This window comes from Cyrtonyx montezumae, unplaced genomic scaffold (genome assembly GCF_038088225.1).
Source record: "Cyrtonyx montezumae isolate F1298 unplaced genomic scaffold, pur_monq_1.0 scaffold_18, whole genome shotgun sequence".
In the NCBI taxonomy this organism is placed as follows: domain Eukaryota; kingdom Metazoa; phylum Chordata; class Aves; order Galliformes; family Odontophoridae; genus Cyrtonyx; species Cyrtonyx montezumae.
Window position 1 is genome coordinate 218,344 of NW_027071914.1, and position 17,930 is coordinate 236,273.

Consider the following 17,930-nt stretch of genomic DNA (forward strand, 5'->3'; position numbering starts at 1 on the left):
GCTCTTTGTCACAGACTCTAAGTGGGACCTTTCTATCCAGCAGCAGTGTAGGGGATGTTCTTTATGTCCTGTCCCATCTATACTGGCCGTAGGGCCATAGTACGGGCTATCACTGCTTAACTTGCTCAAAGGCCTGCTCCTGTCCAGGATTCCACACAAAATTATTATTCTTCTGCATCACCTGATAGAGTGGGCTTATTATGAGGCTGTAGTTTCGGATGTGCATTCTCCAAAAACCTACTACACCCAGGAAAGTGTGTGTCTCTTCCTTGCTAGTGGGTGGAGACATACTGTTGATTTTGTCAACCACATCTCCTGGGATGTGACAATGCCCATCTTGACATTTTACTCCTAGGAACTGAATTTCTTGGGCAGGTCCCTTCACTTCGTTCCGTTTAATAGCAAAACCAGCACCCAGAAGAATTTGGATTATTCGCTCTCCTTTCTCAAAAAATCTCCTATGTTGTATCACCCCACACAACAATGTCATCAATGTACTGGAGGTGCTCAGGTGCCCCACCCTGTTCCAATGCAGTTTGGATCAACCTATGGCAAATGGTTGGGCTGTGTTTCCACCCCTGGGGCAAACGGTTCCAGGTGTACTGAAAACCCCTCCAGGTGAAAGCAAACTGTGGTCTGCACTCTGTGGCCAAAGGAATGGAAAAGAAGGCACTCGTGATGTCAATGGTAGCATACCACTTGGCTGCTTTTGACTCCAGTTCATATTGCAGCTCCAACATATCTGGCACAGCAGCACTCAGTGGGGGTGTGACTTCATTCAGGCCATGGTAATCTACCGTCAGCCTCCATTCTCCACTGGCTTTACGCACCGGCCATATGGGGCTGTTAAACAGTGAGTGAGTTTTGCTGATCACTCCTTGGCTCTCTAGCTAACGGATCAAGTTATGAATGGGGAGCAAGGAATCCCTGTTGTTGCGGTACTGCCACCTGTGGACTGTTTTTGTAGCAATTGGTACCTGCTGCTCTTTCACTTTCAGTACCCCCACAACAGACGGATCTTCTGACAGGCCAGGTAAAATAGACAGCTGCTGAATGTTGTCTGCATCTACAGCAGCTATATGGAGCCCCCTGTCCAGTCACTATGGGATGCTTCTGCCAGGTTTTACTGGTAAGGCTTATTTCTGCCTCCAACACAGATAATTCCTGAGAGCCCCCAGTCACTCCAGAAATAGAAATCAATTCTGTCCCTTTATAACTTGAGGGCATTAGAGTGCACTGTGAACCGGTGTCCACCAGTGCCTTATATTTTTGTGGCTCTAATGTGCCAGGCCATCTAATCCACACGGTCCAATACACTCTATTACCCCTTTCCACCCTGGTGGCTGAGGGCAGGGCCCTTCTGTTGGTTACCTGCAGTGACTGGAGCAATTTCATTGGTTGTTGATCTGTGTTGTAATTCTCTCACCCATGCTCGCAGTGCAGGAGTGGGTTTTTTATGCTACTTCTTCATGTCCTCTCCATTTGCACATAAGAAGCTCCACATGGCCGCACGCGACATGGAGTTCATAAGTTCATAAGGTTGGAAAGGACCTACAAGATCATCTAGTCCAACCATCCTCCTATCACTATCCCTACCCAACTACTAAATCAAATCCTTTAGCACCTCATCTAAACGCTTCTTGAACAGCGCTAGGGATGGTGCCTCAACCACCTCCCTAGGCAGGCCATTCCAGTGCCTGACTACTCTTTCAGAAAAAAAAATGTTTCCTCAGGTCTAATCTAAATCTTCCCCAGCGCAACTTGTGGCCATTCCCTCTCGTCCTGTCATTATTTATCAGGGAGAAGAGGCCCACCCCCTCCTCACCACAACCCCCCTTCAGGAAGTGGTAGAGTGCAATAAGGTCTCCTCTGAGCCTCCTCTTCTCCAGACTACTCCCAGCTCCCTCAGCCGCTCCTCATAAGACTTGTGCTCCAGACCCCTCCACAGTTTTGTTGCCCTTCTCTGAACACGCTCCAGGGCCTCAATGTCCTTCTTGTAGTGAGGGCCCCAAAACTGAACGCAGTACTCGAGGTGCGGCCGTACCAGAGCTGAGTACAGGGGGATGATCACCTCCCTGCTCCTGCTGGCTGCAGTATTTCTAATACAGGCCAGGATGCTGTTGGCCTTCTTGGCCACCTGGGCACACTGCCGGCTCATGTTAAGCCGAGCATCCACCAGCACCCCCAGGTCCTTTTCCTCTCTACATTCTTCAAGCCATTCTGCCCCAAGCCTATAGCATTGCATGGGGTTATTGTGGCCAAAGTGCAGGACCCGGCACTTGGTCTTATTGAACCTCATCCCATTGAGCTCAGCCCAGCTGTTCAGCCTATCCAAATTCCTCTGAAGGGCCTCCCTACCCTCAGGCAGTTTGACACATCCTCCCAACTTGGTGTCATCTGCAAACTTACTGAGGGTACACTCAATTCCCTCGTCTAGGTCATCAATAAAGATATTAAACAAGATGGGCCCTAAAACTGACCCTTGGGGGACACCACTCGTAACAGGACGCCAGCTGGGCTTAACTCAGTTAACCACTACCCTCTGAGCACGGCCCTCCAGCCAGTTTTCCACCCAGAGAAGAGTTACTGCTGTCATTTGCTCGAGCAGGGAGGCGGTTGCCTTTGATGACTGAGACTTTCATCAGTTTCATCAATTGCTTCATTAGAGTCTTCGGATCACACTCGCCTTCATCAGGTGTTTCTGATACTGACACAGGTTCATCCCCATTAATCACTAGGGACAATTCCTCAAGTATGCCTTCCTGTGTCTTCTTAATTTCATCTTCTTTTTCTGCTACCATTGATACAGCTGAAATGGAAGCATGCGATGGCAGAAGTTGCTGTTCAAAGTTTTGAAGTGTAACAATCAATTCATTAACTGGGAGTCTTCTGTCTCGGCTCTCATATATATGGAACGTTGCTACCAGTGTACTTGTGTACCTTTCTGGTGCTGTTTTTGAGAGCTTACGACATATATCGGGTATACTCCTTACTTTCTCAAGATCACGGTCCTGGTGTGGATTGTTAGGGATGAAATTGGGATCTCTACTACTGCCATTTCTCTCAAAAATTGGACGCCTTCCTCTACAGTATCTCATCTTTTCACCTTAGGCTCCAGATCTTTGTAGGGATGTCTCTCCTTTACAGCCACTAGTATTCATTCCCAGAGGGTAGCAACCCCATTCAGACATCTACTAATCCCTTTGTCAATATCTGGGTCTCGAGCAATGCTTCCCAGTTGGCGGGCTTCGTTGCTATCTAGGGACACACTGCTGGCACTGCTGTCCCAACACCGCAGCAACCAGGTGACAACAGATTCATCCGAGCGCCGTACAAACTCCTTCCTTGAACCTTGTATTTCAGTCATCTTCAGGGGCCGATGAATAATGGTAACGGTGACTTCTTCATCATCACTGTCCTCTCCGTGTCTCTCACTTTTCTTAGTTGCCTTTTTAGGTGGTGGTGGTTTTGAGAAGGGCCCCTCGCCTGGATCTTTCTCTTCTTTCTCAGCTTCCTCTTCTTTCCTTTCTAGGTGTGAGGACACCTGTGTCCATTTCTGGCCTTCCACAGGGGCAACCGACCGATGCCGGTGCCTCCTGTGATTGGTCAGGTCTAACTTTGAGGTTTCCATTTTTGCTTTGGACCTCACTTTGGAAAGTGTTTCTCTCCAGAATATTAAATATAGCTCGATAAGCAAAAGCCAAACACCAAATAATCCGTTCCTTCTCAGATCTTCCTGAGTCACACGACCTAAATACTCACTGAGTTTCTTAGGATCCCACAGGTGTTCAAGAGTAAACTCCCATAACACCAGGGGTCTCTACACTTCTAATCTCTTTCCTAAATCTTCCTACCTTCTCTGCCATTCAACACTCTCTGGTTTCAAGGAAGGCTTCCTCCACGTGATGTAACTACTATTGAGGATGCTCCTCAAGATGGAAATCTTAAAGGCACAGGAGCAGGCTGTCCGGAGTCCCGTAAGTCGAGTCGGAGGAGAAAAAGACCAGTGTGGATGAACTGGGATCTTTTGTTGAGACTCCAAGAGAAAAAGAGAGTCTATGTCCTCTGGAAGATGGGTCAGGCTACTTGGGGTGACTACAGAGAACTGGCCAAGATCTGCAGGCAGAAAATTAGAAATGCAAAAGCCCAGCTTGAACTTAGACTGGCTACTGCTGTAAAGGAGAACAGGAAACCCTTTTAAAAATATATTAACAGCAAGAGAAAAACGAAGGAAAATTTCTCTCCTTTACTCAACGAGGCAGGGAATGTAACCACAGATGATAAGGAAAAGGCTGTGGTTCCAAGCAGAGATGGTCAGAGATCTTCTCCTCCATCTGAACTGCCACAAGTCCATGGGGCCAGATGGGATCCACACAAGGGTGCTGAGGGAGCTGGCAGAGGTGACTGCCGAGCCACTTTCTGCCATCTATCAGCATTCCTGGCTATCTGGAGAGGTCCCACAAGATTGGAGGCTTGCCGATGTGACTCCCATCTACAAGAAAGGCCGTAAGGAAGACCCGGGGAACTACAGGCCTGTCAGCCTGACCTCGGTATCAGGGAAAGTTATGGAGCAGATGATCTTGAGGGAGATCACACGACACGTGCATGGCAATAAAGGGATCAGACCCAGCCAGCACGGGTTCACCAGGGGCAGGTTGTGCTTGTCCAACCTCATCTCCTTCTATGACTGGGTGACCAGACAGGTAGATGAGGGAAAGGCTGTTGACGTAGTCTACCTGGACTTCAGCAAGGCCTTCGACACGGTCTCCCACAGTATTCTCCTGAGGAAACTGGCAGCCCGTGGTGTGGACAGGTTCACTCTTCTCTGGATGGAGAACTGGCTGGAGGGCCGTGCCCAGACGGTAGTAGTTAACTGAGTTAAGCCCAGCTGGCGTCCTGTTACGAGTGGTGTCCCCCAAGGGTCAGTTTTGGGGCCCATCTTGTTTAATATCTTTATTGATGACCTAGATGAGGGAATTGAGTGTACCCTCAGTAAGTTTGCAGATGACACCAAGTTGGGAGGATGTGTCAAACTGCCTGAGGGTAGGGAGGCCCTTCAGAGGGATTTGGATAGGCTGAACAGCTGGGCTGAGCTCAATGGGATGAGGTTCAATAAGACCAAGTGCCGGGTCCTGCACTTTGGCCACAATAACCCCATGCAATGCTATAGGCTTGGGGCAGAATGGCTTGAAGAATGTAGAGAGGAAAAGGACCTGGGGGTGCTGGTTGATGCTCGGCTTAACATGAGCCAGCAGTGTGCCCAGGTGGCCAAGAAGGCCAACAGCATCCTGGCCTGTATTAGAAATAGTGTAGCCAGCAGGAGCAGGGAGGTGATCATCCCCCTGTACTCAGCTCTGGTACGGCCGCACCTCGAGTACTGTGTTCAGTTTTGGGGCCCTCACTACAAGAAGGACATTGAGGCCCTGGAGCGTGTTCAGAGAAGGGCAACAAAACTGCGGAGGGGTCTGGAGCACAAGTCTTATGAGGAGCGGCTGAGGGAGCTAGGATTGTTTAGTCTGGAGAAGAGGAGGCTCAGAGGAGACCTTATTGCACTCTACCACTTCCTGAAGGGGGGTTGTGGTGAGGAGGGGGTGGGCCTCTTCTCCCTGATAAATAACGACAGGACGAGAGGGAATGGCCACAAGTTGCGCTGGGGAAGATTTAGATTAGACCTGAGGAAACATTTTTTTCTCTGAAAGAGTGGTCAGGCACTGGAATGGCCTGCCTAGGGAGGTGGTTGAGGCACCATCCCTAGCGCTGTTCAAGAAGCGTTTAGATGAGGTGCTAAAGGATTTGATTTAGTAGTTGGGTAGGGATAGTGATAGGAGGATGCTTGGACTAGATGATCTTGTAGGTCCTTTCCAACTTTATGAACCTATGAACCTATTATAAGGGATACATTCGGGAGGACTGTTTACATATTATGACTTAACAGCAAAAGTAGATAACCAGATCAGCAAAAAAACACAACACCAAAAAAACTGACAGTAAGAACTGTAATAGGAAAGAGTGCCATGCTCCACTGCTTTGGAAGTTACATCCTCATTGATCTGCTACTTGGAGAGTCACCTATTCAGTACTTCAGTAACAACTCCAGTGTCATCCTGGCCCAGCAGTCTGGAATCTGATATTCTTCTGCCCCATGAACCTCTTCTACAAGTGCGCTCTACAAGAAAACAAGCTGGTCTAACTCTGGGACAGCTGGAACCCAACCTGAAAGCCACCAAGCAAAAATTTTTTTCTTTCTACTTCCACACTGCAAAGGTCTAATGTCTTACTAAGCATTCCTATTGGAATATTTAGGGAAAAAAGATTCTGAGTTCTATAGAAAACTCGAGAGTATCTTGCTAATTATCCTCCAGTAAATAAACTGGCTTTAATTAGCACAGTTGTACTTACAAACTCCTACATTACTACCAACATGAATTTGCTCTGGAGCTTCTCTCAGTGTAAACAGGAGATACTGTATACTAAATAGGAGCTTTTCACTTCCTATTTCTTTTTTCATCGGCCTGCTCGCTGTTTATTTGTTTGGGTCTGTTTGTTTCTTCTTTTTTTTTCCCCAGCCTGAACATTAAGAATCTGCAGCCCATCCAGAAAGACCTGCCATGGCAGCAATACCACCATAAACTCCTGGGTGCCTGCAGCCTTTTCCATACTGAGCCTTCTCTTCCCTACTCAGCTACCTCCTGCAAAGTCCAGCAACATCTTTTTCAGAACTGTGTAACAGCAAGTTCTGAAGCACATTCACATACACAAACGTATCCTGGCTGTACCACATTTGACAATACCACTGTGATTAGCTAAGAGAAAACACCGACTGCAAGCTGCATTGTTTGCATGGCTTTGTTCAGCTGTAAATGGACAATCACCAAAAGGCAGACTCAGCACATCTGTCCCAGGGCTGAGCAGTCATCTGCCCACACCCCTGCAGCCTTGAACTCAGCCAGGCCCAGACAGGGCACAGCTCTAAACGAACACACAGGAGCTCCTACCAGCTCCTGAGCATCCCAGCAAGAATCAGGGCAGAGAGGCTCCAAATTCAGAGGTTTGGGCAACAGTTTTGACAAACTTGTACTTCAAGACAGTATACAGTCTAGACGCTGAGGAAAGAAAATAAAGTTACTTCAGAGTACTTTAAAAGTACTGTAAAGTCCTAAATCACTCTTGGGGAATTTGATTGTAGCACTTACCATACTTAACCTGTACGTCTATAAATGCAGCAACTTCTTTAATGATCCAGAAGCAAAAACCATCATAACCTCTAGAAGCCAAGTCTCAAATTCTCTACTTCATGCCAGTCAATATGGAAGAAATTACACTTTGTTATTTTATAGAAATACAACAAGGCTAACAGTAGGCATTTATTCTTTAATTCTTGATTTTTCTTTTAGTGCCTCATCATAAATAAAAGCTAGCATTGCCTCATTTCAATCATTTTCTTCCAAAATCATGAAAGATATACATTAAAGAACAAAGACTACTGCTGAAACATGGAAACAAGGAAACCCAAGCTCACTGTGAGATGTAAAGAACAAAAGGAGAAGACAACCACCTATCCCTGAGAAGTCCCAAGAGAAACTATAGGAAAATATCCATTCACACTATAGAAGGTTCACAAAATTCCTATTCCTGCCTGCTAGCATTCTAAGACAAATATTATAACTTATCTACCTCAGGTCTTCTGACTTTTGAAAAATAAGTTACTTGAATCACTAAGGTTAGAAAACACCACTAAGGTCATCTAGTCCAATCATTAACCCATCACCCATGCCCACTACTTTCCCAACATCTGCACCTGTTTTGGTGGTGTAAGAAGCAATGAAATTGCTCTTTTGGTTCGTTTTCTTGTTCAAAAGAACAAAAGAAATTCCTTTCTGATTTTTAGCTAACCATATGGCTTATGGAACAAAAGGATCATTGCCCTCCGGAGACCAAGAGCAAGATATTATCTCTATGCACAAGCACAGTGCAGAAAAATACTTCAAATAATCTTTGAAGGCAATTATAGGCAAATACCCCACTTACACTCTAAGCTTCCAGCATTCAGTGAGAAACTAAGTCCAAATGGAAAGTAAATGTTTCTCCAAACCAGAAAATGGTTCAGTATATAATTCAACAGCTACATGGAACAAAAACAACTGCAAATACCTCTACATTTTTGAGCAAAGAATCAAGAGGCATTTAGAAGACCCATGTCAGTAGCAGCTTATCCCAGAAGCCATGGAATTCCAGCCACTCACTAGGTATGGTAAAACAAGACAAAATATTCAAGTACTTAAGGGAGTGGCCAACTACCCTACTTCAAAAAAAACCCATCATCAGTCTAATGATGTAATAGCACTAACTTGTGTATCACAATTCCATGTTTCAATGACTCACCAAGGTTGGAAATGACCTCCAAGGTCATCCAGTCCAACTGTCCATCTATCACCAGTATTTCCCACTAAACCACGTCCCTCAGTACAGTATCTAAACAATTCTTGAACACCTCCAGGGACGGCGTTTCCACCACCTGAGGCTACTTGAAGCAATAACATAACATGTCCTAGAAATAATACCAATTGGAAAAGGCTTTTAACCAGAAATATCCCTGTATAAGATGAGGAGAGTGAAAGGGATTTTGCCTTGCAAAAGAATCAAACTTGTATGAAAAATAAATACAGCAGAAGTAAAACAAGGGAAAAGTTGAGCTAAAAAAATAAATCTAAGTCTCAAATAAAACCCACAAAAAAACCCTTGTAAAAATGTGAATTACATAACTGTTTACAGTATAGTCAGAAAGCACTACCTAATTATCACTGAGCACTGACACTCAAGCAACTAACTAAAGAGACTGAGCAGTACTCTAGTCAGTTTCTATACTGATTGTCTGGTCTTTTCCTACCACCACACCCTGTCAAGGAAAAGTTAAAAATCTTTGAATTGCCTCTATCAAAGAAAATCACAAAAACATAGCTAAGTTACCATATTTTATCTGAAAACTGTTTGATACCTAGAAGCATCAGTTTAAGTGTGAAGAACAGTTTAGTTTTAACAACAAAATCCAACTGAAAAAGAACCATAAAAATGAGAAGTCCACACACTTCAAAACAGTTTCCAAGTACGGAAGTTAATTTGTTCAAGAGCAGGATTAGACTCAACTTGTTCTAATCCAAATGACTAAGATTAGAAAAGAAGTGTTTCAATCATGCAAAACCTTAGCAAAATATAACATTAATAATTACATGCTCAAAACTCAGATAGTTTATCCAACTTATTCAAAAGCACAACACATCTGTAGGTTTCACATACCATATATTCCTTCCAATTCTGAATCTTTAGACGGTGAAGAAAGAAAATGAGCAAGTCACTGTAATGTGCCAATATCTCAAAAGGCAAAAATATTCCAGTTAAAAAACACTAGTGATTGGAGTAGTAACACAGCCCTGATATCCAAAGAAGCTCCTAGAATGAAGCCTATTGATGAAAACTGTTTTGCTTATTTGATACATATACCAACATTTCAAACTGAGATAAAAAAGTTCCCTTGGTTTAAAAATAACCATTCAGTAAGAACAGTTGTTCAAACACCTTATTCTCACCTTAAAGACATTTTTGCTGTGCCGAGGAAGCCTGAACATGCCTCATATTTGTTACTGACACAACTCAATAGTAATGCTTCATCTTTGCTCCAGTTCCAGCACTCCTCTCTTACATTCCCCTAAAAATAACCCCATTTTTTTCATCAATAATACATAAATAAATCCAGAAATGTATTTGTTACATTCTACAAGCATATATTTACAGGCATTAAATTGATAAACTTGAATGAATCTTCCATGACTCCTGCAGCCCTCAGTCTGCAACTTCTACAGTTTGGGGTGGAATTCTGATAACTCCTTAGAGGCTAAGCTTCTAATGTATGAGATGCACACCTCCACTTGAAATCAAAGGTAACTTACTTATCAACCCCCAGAAAAGAAACACCAAGTTCAAATATAAATCTTTTACTATAAATATGATCAGAGAATGTATCCACCTCAGGCTTCCAGTGCTTCCCAAAGTGACACAGATGCAGATGAAAGCAGGCCATTAATCTTTTAAATCTCTCTTTTAGAGCACAGCACACTCTACCATAGTGCTGGATCAGAAGTCTGCTTAGTCATATTCAAGTCCTCTAATACTGGAGGAGAAAATTTTTTTCATCTAATCTATTTTATTGGAAAAAATGATGCTAGTGAACAATGAGTGTTTTTGTTCACATAACAAAAAGCAGTTTTGGTTGATAGCATAGTTAGTGGGTATACAGACTCTGGAAAGCATTCAACTTTACAGCTGCTGAATCTCACTCTACCCTTCCAGTTAATCCTAAAGCAGGCAGATTTTGTCCAGGCCCATTCACTTTTTGACCTGTGTTCTTTATTTCCACTAAGTTGGCGATTACTTACACTTCTTGCTGTCTTCAGTTCCAGAACATGCAACCTGCTTCCCTTGCCTCCTTCCTCTTCATCCTACTAGCTTTTCAAATAGAAGCTTCACGCTCCCATTTCCAAATCAACAATTAATGTCCTACAGAACTACAGCACAGCTGAGGCTGGCAGGGACCATCTCACCCAGCCCAGCCCCAGCAGAGCCATGCAGAGCAGGCTGTCCAGCACCACACCCAGTCAGCTTTGGAGATCTCCCAGGAGGATATCCCATAGCACCTCTGGTCCCTGTGCCAGCACTCAGCTACAGGCACAGCACAGCAGTGCTGCCAGACAGTCAGAGGCAACTGCCTACTGTAAAGGTACACCTGCTGCATTAACTGACATTTGAAGTGAAAAAAAAATAGAAAAAAAGATTTCTCTTTGACTGCTTAAATAGAATTTTACACTACATTTGATCTCCCAAAGCCTCAAGCACACTAAAACCTAATTTGTGTGAGGTCTTCTAGCCCTTTAGTCATATACAGACATCCTTCCTTTCTGTTGAAATACAACTCTGCTCTTGTATGAACATAAGGATGGACTATTTACATCTGTTACATTAAGTAAACCTTTAGCTGAAGATAGTTCCTCTTCAAATTACTCTGATCTTCCTTGCAAGCCTCTCTATAACTAACAGGGATTTCTCAAGAAGTCAATCATGAAATCACAGAACTGTTGGGTTGGAAGGGCCCTTAGAGCCCCCAGCTCCACCTCAGCCACAGACAGTCTCTTCCCCACTCAGGCTGCCCAGGACCTATCCAGGCCCACAATCTGGGGCACCTCCAGGGATGGGGTACAACAGCTGATTCCTACCTTGTAAGTTAAATCTCCCCCTTTAGATTAAAATCATTCTCTCATGTTCTATCACTGTCTGGACATGTAAAAAGCCTTTCTCCATCCTGATTATAAGCTCCATTCAAGTACTGGAAGGACACAATGAGGTCTCCTCCAAGCTTTCTCTTCTCCAGGCTGAAGAAGTATAGCTCCCTCAATCTTCCTCCACAGAAGAGACATTTCCAGCACTTTCATGGCCTCCTTTGGATTTGAATACACAAGCCACTTTCCAACACAAGCCTATTACAGGTCCTGAGCAAACCTATACTCACTGTTCCTGTGTCAGAAGCACCAGTGTACCTGCAGCCAGGACCTCAGAGACACTGCAGCATGAAGACTATGCGCCAGGTGGACACCAAGCTGCTGAGGCGCAGTTAGTTTTTTCTCCTTGAGTACAATTCATAGGGTTATAAAATTTGTGTGAATTTGTGAATTGATTGAGTGCTGATAATTCACAGGAATAGAAAGCATTTTAACACTAGAAAAAAAAAATTACCACTTTCTTATGCGTCTCTTTTTTGATGCTTCAAAATTCAGAACAATAGGGAGCACGACCAAAAGGTCCACTCTGAAGCACACAAGTACTAAAGGCTATTTCCTCAAGTTACTAAATCATTCAGGAGGATTTTATGCTGCTTCCCAAAAATCTCAGCAATACTACACTGATACACTATGAAAAGAGTACTTCAACTGCAGGGACTGGCATTTTAATATTTTAAAACTTAACACGGTATTATACTTTTCAGGTACAGAATACATCAAACAGGCAATCAGAATTTCTACTCAACCAGTATCCTTCACCTTCAGGACAAACTCCTCTCAAGAGCACTGCACTACGTAAGCAAGTCATTTTCCTTTCCTTGTACCTATTAAAAGGAGGAACCAAGAACACAAACAAGCTTTTACCTGCCAAATGTTCCCCAGCTCTTATTTTGGGGATTAGTTTTCCCTTCTAAGAAAACATGCCAAGGGACCACTGAGGCCAAGGGCAACAGCTCCATTCTTAAAAGTACCAGGATGTATTAAAGATGGTAAAAGGCTCCTTCACCAATATAACACCCATACATTCACAGCAGCAAAGAGCTCATCATCCAGCTGCCAACTATAATTGATAAAAAAAGAAATTTAATATGAAACTTTACTGAAAGTCTACAAAAGAAGCATTCCTCTATTTAGAGCTGAAATATTATTTTAAGAGATCAACATTACTCTAATTAGCAATGGAGCTGAATGTTTCAGAACATGAATCCAGTATCAGAATACAAAGAAGCAGTTTAATTAGAGTTTCATTTTTTTAGACATCTCCAAATAGTGATCTCTTTCCACAGGTTAACTTTAGCTGTAAATCCGTTTCTTGTTACTAGCAGTCAAAACTGCAGATATGCAGAACCCTTGGCTTGTCTAGAAGAGCTTCCCAAACAACTGGATTCAGTTGCTTTTCCTGAAGATGAAAACAGATTTCTGACTTTAGTACAGTAAGGTCTCTCAGCTAGTTTGTTGAGCTTGTTTCTCAAAAAAGACAACCGCTTATTTTTTCTTTAAAGATGGATTTTCATTAAAGTGTCTGTGCTTTGCTTAAGCAGATTACAAAAACAAGCTTCACTGTTCAAACTGAAGCTAATGAACCAAGTTTTCGGTGGCTCTATCAAATGTAAGAAATTTAACTGCTGTTTGCAGGCATGTATGCGTGTGTGTGTGCACGTGCATATGTGTGCATTTGCTGCTGTTTTAACAAAGGGGAATTAAACACAGCCCTCACACTATAAATTCTAGTTAAAACACTCAAAATATTTTGTGTTTTCAGATGTTAAGTCACCTTGAAAAGAGAAACTGAAGAAATAAGTTATTATGATAGGTATACAATATGCAATAAGTAAAAACACTTTTCAGTAGTTCCACTAAATACAAGAGCTCTACATCTCTATACACAGGCTTAACCAGTTCTCAAATCAAAACAGCTACCAAGAAACCACACACAAATTGCAGTAAGAAAAATAGAATGGTTGGGGAAAAAAAAATCACTGTGTGACTTGAAAAAGAATATTTCATCTGGCTGCACTTGCTGCTTCCCAGAATTAACAATCAACATGCTCATGTGAGATCTGAACATTAAAGAATTATGGAAGAATAACTAAAGCTCATTTTGCAAGTCAAACTTACTAAGATCCTAAAGGACACTACCATGAACCCCCCATGTGAAAAACACTCAAATCTGAAACACCACATGCATGACCAGCTGTTCTCCAGGTTGCAAGTTAGGATCAAGCCTCAAACAGGAGAGAGGAATCACAGCAACAAAGAACAAGGATTCTGAAAACATCAGTCAAATTGGAACTAAACTACCTGCTCTAGCAGCAGTGTTGCCTAACACTTTTTCCAAGCTATACTTACTGTTGGGAAATAAAACGTGACTACAATGACAAGATAAATAATCTTCACTGCCAAATTGCAAAACAATACAAAAATCACAGCAGTAGGATATTTTGTTTGTTATGCCTAAACACCTTACCTTAAGACTTGGTAAGATATTTTCAGTGAAATCACCCAGATCAATGTGAACCCCTGTAAAAACATCTGAAACATCCCCCAGAAACAAAAGCCTATTTTCCAGTCACCTTCATTGTACAGCTTTTATCCACAAGCTAACCAGGTCCTCAATATTTTCTTTGGGTATTTTTAGCATACAGATATTTTTAGAGTTCAAATTCACAGTGGTACAGACAAGTACCCCTTAACTAGCAGGTTTCTTCATGAGTGCTTTTTGTCTTTCAACCTCACACACTCATTGACTGGTGTGAATTTTGTCCTGTCTTTTTGAGAAGGAGCCCCAAAAACAAGCCCTCCAAGAACTCCACTCTTCTGTTCTGTAAACTGTCTATATTTCTACACCAAGTACTGTAAGAAATCAAAGCAGATTAAAAATGAATCATCTAATCCTGTGGATAAGTGGCAAACTGCTATTTAAAACTCTAAAGGAAGCAGTCTCACAGACAATAAAAAGCAATGATACATTCTATATATTTTAAAAAATGTGAAATGATTTTTAACACTGCAAACTTAGACATAACCTCAGAGTAAGATGTAAGCACATACCTCAACCACCCTCACAACACTAGCCATCAGCTATATGCACTGACAATTTAATAAAGCTAGCAGTAGGTTTTAGGACACATCAGCCATCAGGTACCTCAGAGGAACTTGAGAGGAACTGCAACTGATTTTCATTAAATAGAGAAAGGGAACCAATTACACAAATACTCTAGAGCATCCAGAAAATCCCAGATAGAATATATCTTCTCAACAAAGCAAAATTTGACCCACAATGCTTACACCCAGTTTGATTAATTTTAGACGTCCACCTTTAATTAAGGTGCTGCAATTTTCTGTTGACAAAAAGGTATATATTTTCTCTTACATTCAAAATGCAAAGTCAGTCCCTTCCTCCCTTTGTTTCCTCATACTGAAATTCTCCTTTAAAACTGCAGAAAGCTTTAAGGCCTTAACACTTGCAAATAAATACTACTTTATCTACTTCCTATGGCTGGTCAAAGCTTAAGCCTGAAACTCCAGTTTCAGTACAACTACTACTCTGAATATGTTATGCATAACAATCAAACGGGAATCATTTCAAAGCAGGGTTTTTATAACTTTCTGTCTTTAGAATTTTGGAAGACAAGTCATTTCTAATTTCATTGCAAATACTTGAGACACAAAATCTGGAAAGACTTAATTAGTCAAGCTCGACCATAAACATAACAAATGCAAGTAAGTGGCAATGTTTTTATCTAGTCTGGTTCTGCAACGAGAACATTAAATTTGTATTTTTCAAAATCCGTATCTCAGAACTAAAGAATCAAAACAGATTTTTTTGAAAGTCAAAGAGTAACTACAATTTCATCTTTACATTTCTGAAGTAATTCCTTAATTATATATTGACCAAAGCAGCACAAAGAAAAATATTATTTTTAGCAAGTCTGTTTCCTTTCCCTTCTGTAACCCTCCCTCTGGTAACACACATAATCTCACCTGGTCAATGAAATACTACTTAATTCAAATGAACCTTTCTAACCTTATGCACACAGAAACAGTGAACCAAACAACCCACAACAGCTGTAAGAACTATGAGCTTATTGTTATGTTCAGCTTTGCATCATCATAGTAAGTTTCTAGACTTCACTAGGGTCAAAATTTACAGGTTGCCAGATCTGTGTGCAAGTTAGTTCCAGAAAGAAATAAAATACTACACAAATAAAGTACCTGCTGCCTCCAGTAAGGCTTCTAGTCTTGCTTGTGTTTCTGGATCCACAGCTCTCAAGTCCGCACCTTCTGCAGCACTCGATAAGAACAACTCTGATGTGGTTTTAAGTACTGGATTATCAAGATCTTCTTGGTCCAAAATAAATGATTCAACCTGTTTGACAAGTTAAATAAACAGTTTTACCATTTTTGACACTTTAAAATAAATCAAGAAATTAACAAAATGTATAAAGGTATTTAACCGTAATATCATTATGCTTTCACTGTACAGATTATTAGCTAGAACCTTAGAAGTTATCTGGCCACTGGAAAGGTAGATGAAATCCTAAAATAAAGAATTCTTCGTGAAGAACAGCTCATTCTAAAAATAGTAACTGATAAGAGCTAAAATTACAGCAAGACCAACTCAGATGAAATATTGAAAAAAACCATTATAGATGTTTGCAGTTAACCAGCAGAACACATTGCCACAAGAAGTTGTGGCATCTTTGTCACCAGATGTCTACTTTACTATTACAGAAAACAGATATCAGTAATGACTTCGGTATAGCTGAACCTTTCTGAAAGCCAGGGTTGGACCTAACGATCCCAAAATACCTTTCAGTTCCTGTTCAAAATATTATTTCAACCAATGCAGCACAAAGATTTCTTTTGGTTTGAGTAGAAACAAGATAAATCAATGACAATTTAAACCAGAACAATTGTTTCCACAGTGGCACTTAGTATTACCCCAGTCACCAATGTTTCCTAGACCAGATCAAATACGTAGAACAATTAAGCAAGCAGGTACTCCAACAAAGCAGCAATAATGCCATCCCACTACTGGTCCTCATGGAATTACTCAACATAATACACTGCACTTTTAGGACAGCTTGCCAGCGTAAACAAGGAGGATACCTGACTCATACTCTAATGAGAACAGAACTACATTTCAGAATCTGTCTCAAGTTCCGACAAAACTCCTTCTATTTTCAGCAATATTTTAAAATGAAAACAAGGACATTATTTCATAAATACCCATTCAACACTACTGGTATCTTCAGTATCCCTCAGGAACAAGACATCGCTGTTCTTTCTTACTTCATATCCCAATCCCATCTTTCTTCTGTTTTCCGCTAATTCTTTCCACTGTCTTTTTCATACCAGCAGTAAGCTACAACCACATTCAGTTCTACCTCACAATGCTTCAAGAAATGTACAGTTCATGCTTTGAAAATCAAAACAAGCCAACAAGCTCAGCAGAACGCCCCACGCAGGGAGGGTACACATGAGTCTGGAGAGCTCCAATGTAACACCACTAAGCAAGATCACCTGTTAATGTTGCTCCCTTCTCCGTAAGTAAATTTCTGTACCATTGTTCCCTAGCCTCCAAGCCTATCAGCAGGTGCCCAGCACAATACAGCGTGAACATGTGAACACAAGGAGCACTGCATTCATGGAAGGAGGTGGTAGGAGTAGCTTTTAGTAATACAGATTGTTAGTCCCACATCTCAGTGGATCAGCATAATATTGGCTAACTTGCAGGTATTGTACCTCATATGCCCACACACAACCATTAAAGTTAAGACAGCAGTGTATGACTTAGGGCTTTATGCAGCAAGTCTTCTAGTTTAATCCAGACAAGACATGAAAGTCCTAACACTGACCATTTTATTTGTTTTGAGTAAGACCCAAGAGAGGATAAAAAGCAGAAAACTAGTGAGCTGAACCAGTGATAAAACATTTTTACTTCAAAGAAAGATCTATTTATGATTCACAGCAAAAATCATAGCAATCAAAGAATAGCTTTGGTTGGGAGGGACTTCAAGGATCATCAGGTTCCAACCCTCCTGTCACAGGCAGGGTTGTCAGACACTACACCCAATACTAGACCAGATTACCCAGGACCCTATCCATCTTGGCCTTAAAGGTCTCCAGAGACAGGGTATCCACAATCTCTCTGGGCAACCTGTTCCAGCACCTCAGCACTCCCTTAGTCAAAATACTCCCCCTGACACCTGATCTAAATATCCCTTTTCTTACTTTAAAACAATTTCCTCTTGTCCTATCATTACCTCCCATGTAAAAATTGGGTTTCCCTCGTGTTTCTAAGCTCCCTTGAAATATTGGAAGGCTGCAATGAGCCTTCTCTGCAACCTTCTCTTTTCCCGTCAGTCAGACTTCACAGAAGAGGTGCTTCAGCCCTGGGATCATGTTTGTGCCCTCTGAACCCTCTCCATTTTTCCTGTGTTGGGGGCCCCCACAATTGGACACAAAACTCCAGATGGGTATTCACAAGAGCAGAGCAGAGGCAATCAATCCCCTCCCTCACCCTGGTGATGGAAACCAGGATACCATCAGGCTTCCAGGCTGGAAGTACACACTGCTGGCTCATGGAACGTAACCCTG

At 42.1% G+C, this 17,930-nt stretch overlaps 1 protein-coding gene across 13 annotated transcripts in view; it reads right to left on the minus strand.

Moving 5' to 3' along the window:
* ANKHD1 (ankyrin repeat and KH domain containing 1) overlaps positions 1-17,930 on the minus strand; it is a 140,280-nt gene that overhangs the window by 103,611 nt on the left and 18,739 nt on the right. For all 13 annotated transcript variants that reach the window (XM_065734391.1, XM_065734384.1, XM_065734389.1 and 10 more), the window contains exon 2: positions 15,543-15,696. In XM_065734391.1, coding sequence (XP_065590463.1) covers positions 15,543-15,696 — 154 coding nt within the window. The remainder of the gene's footprint in view (positions 1-15,542; positions 15,697-17,930) is intronic.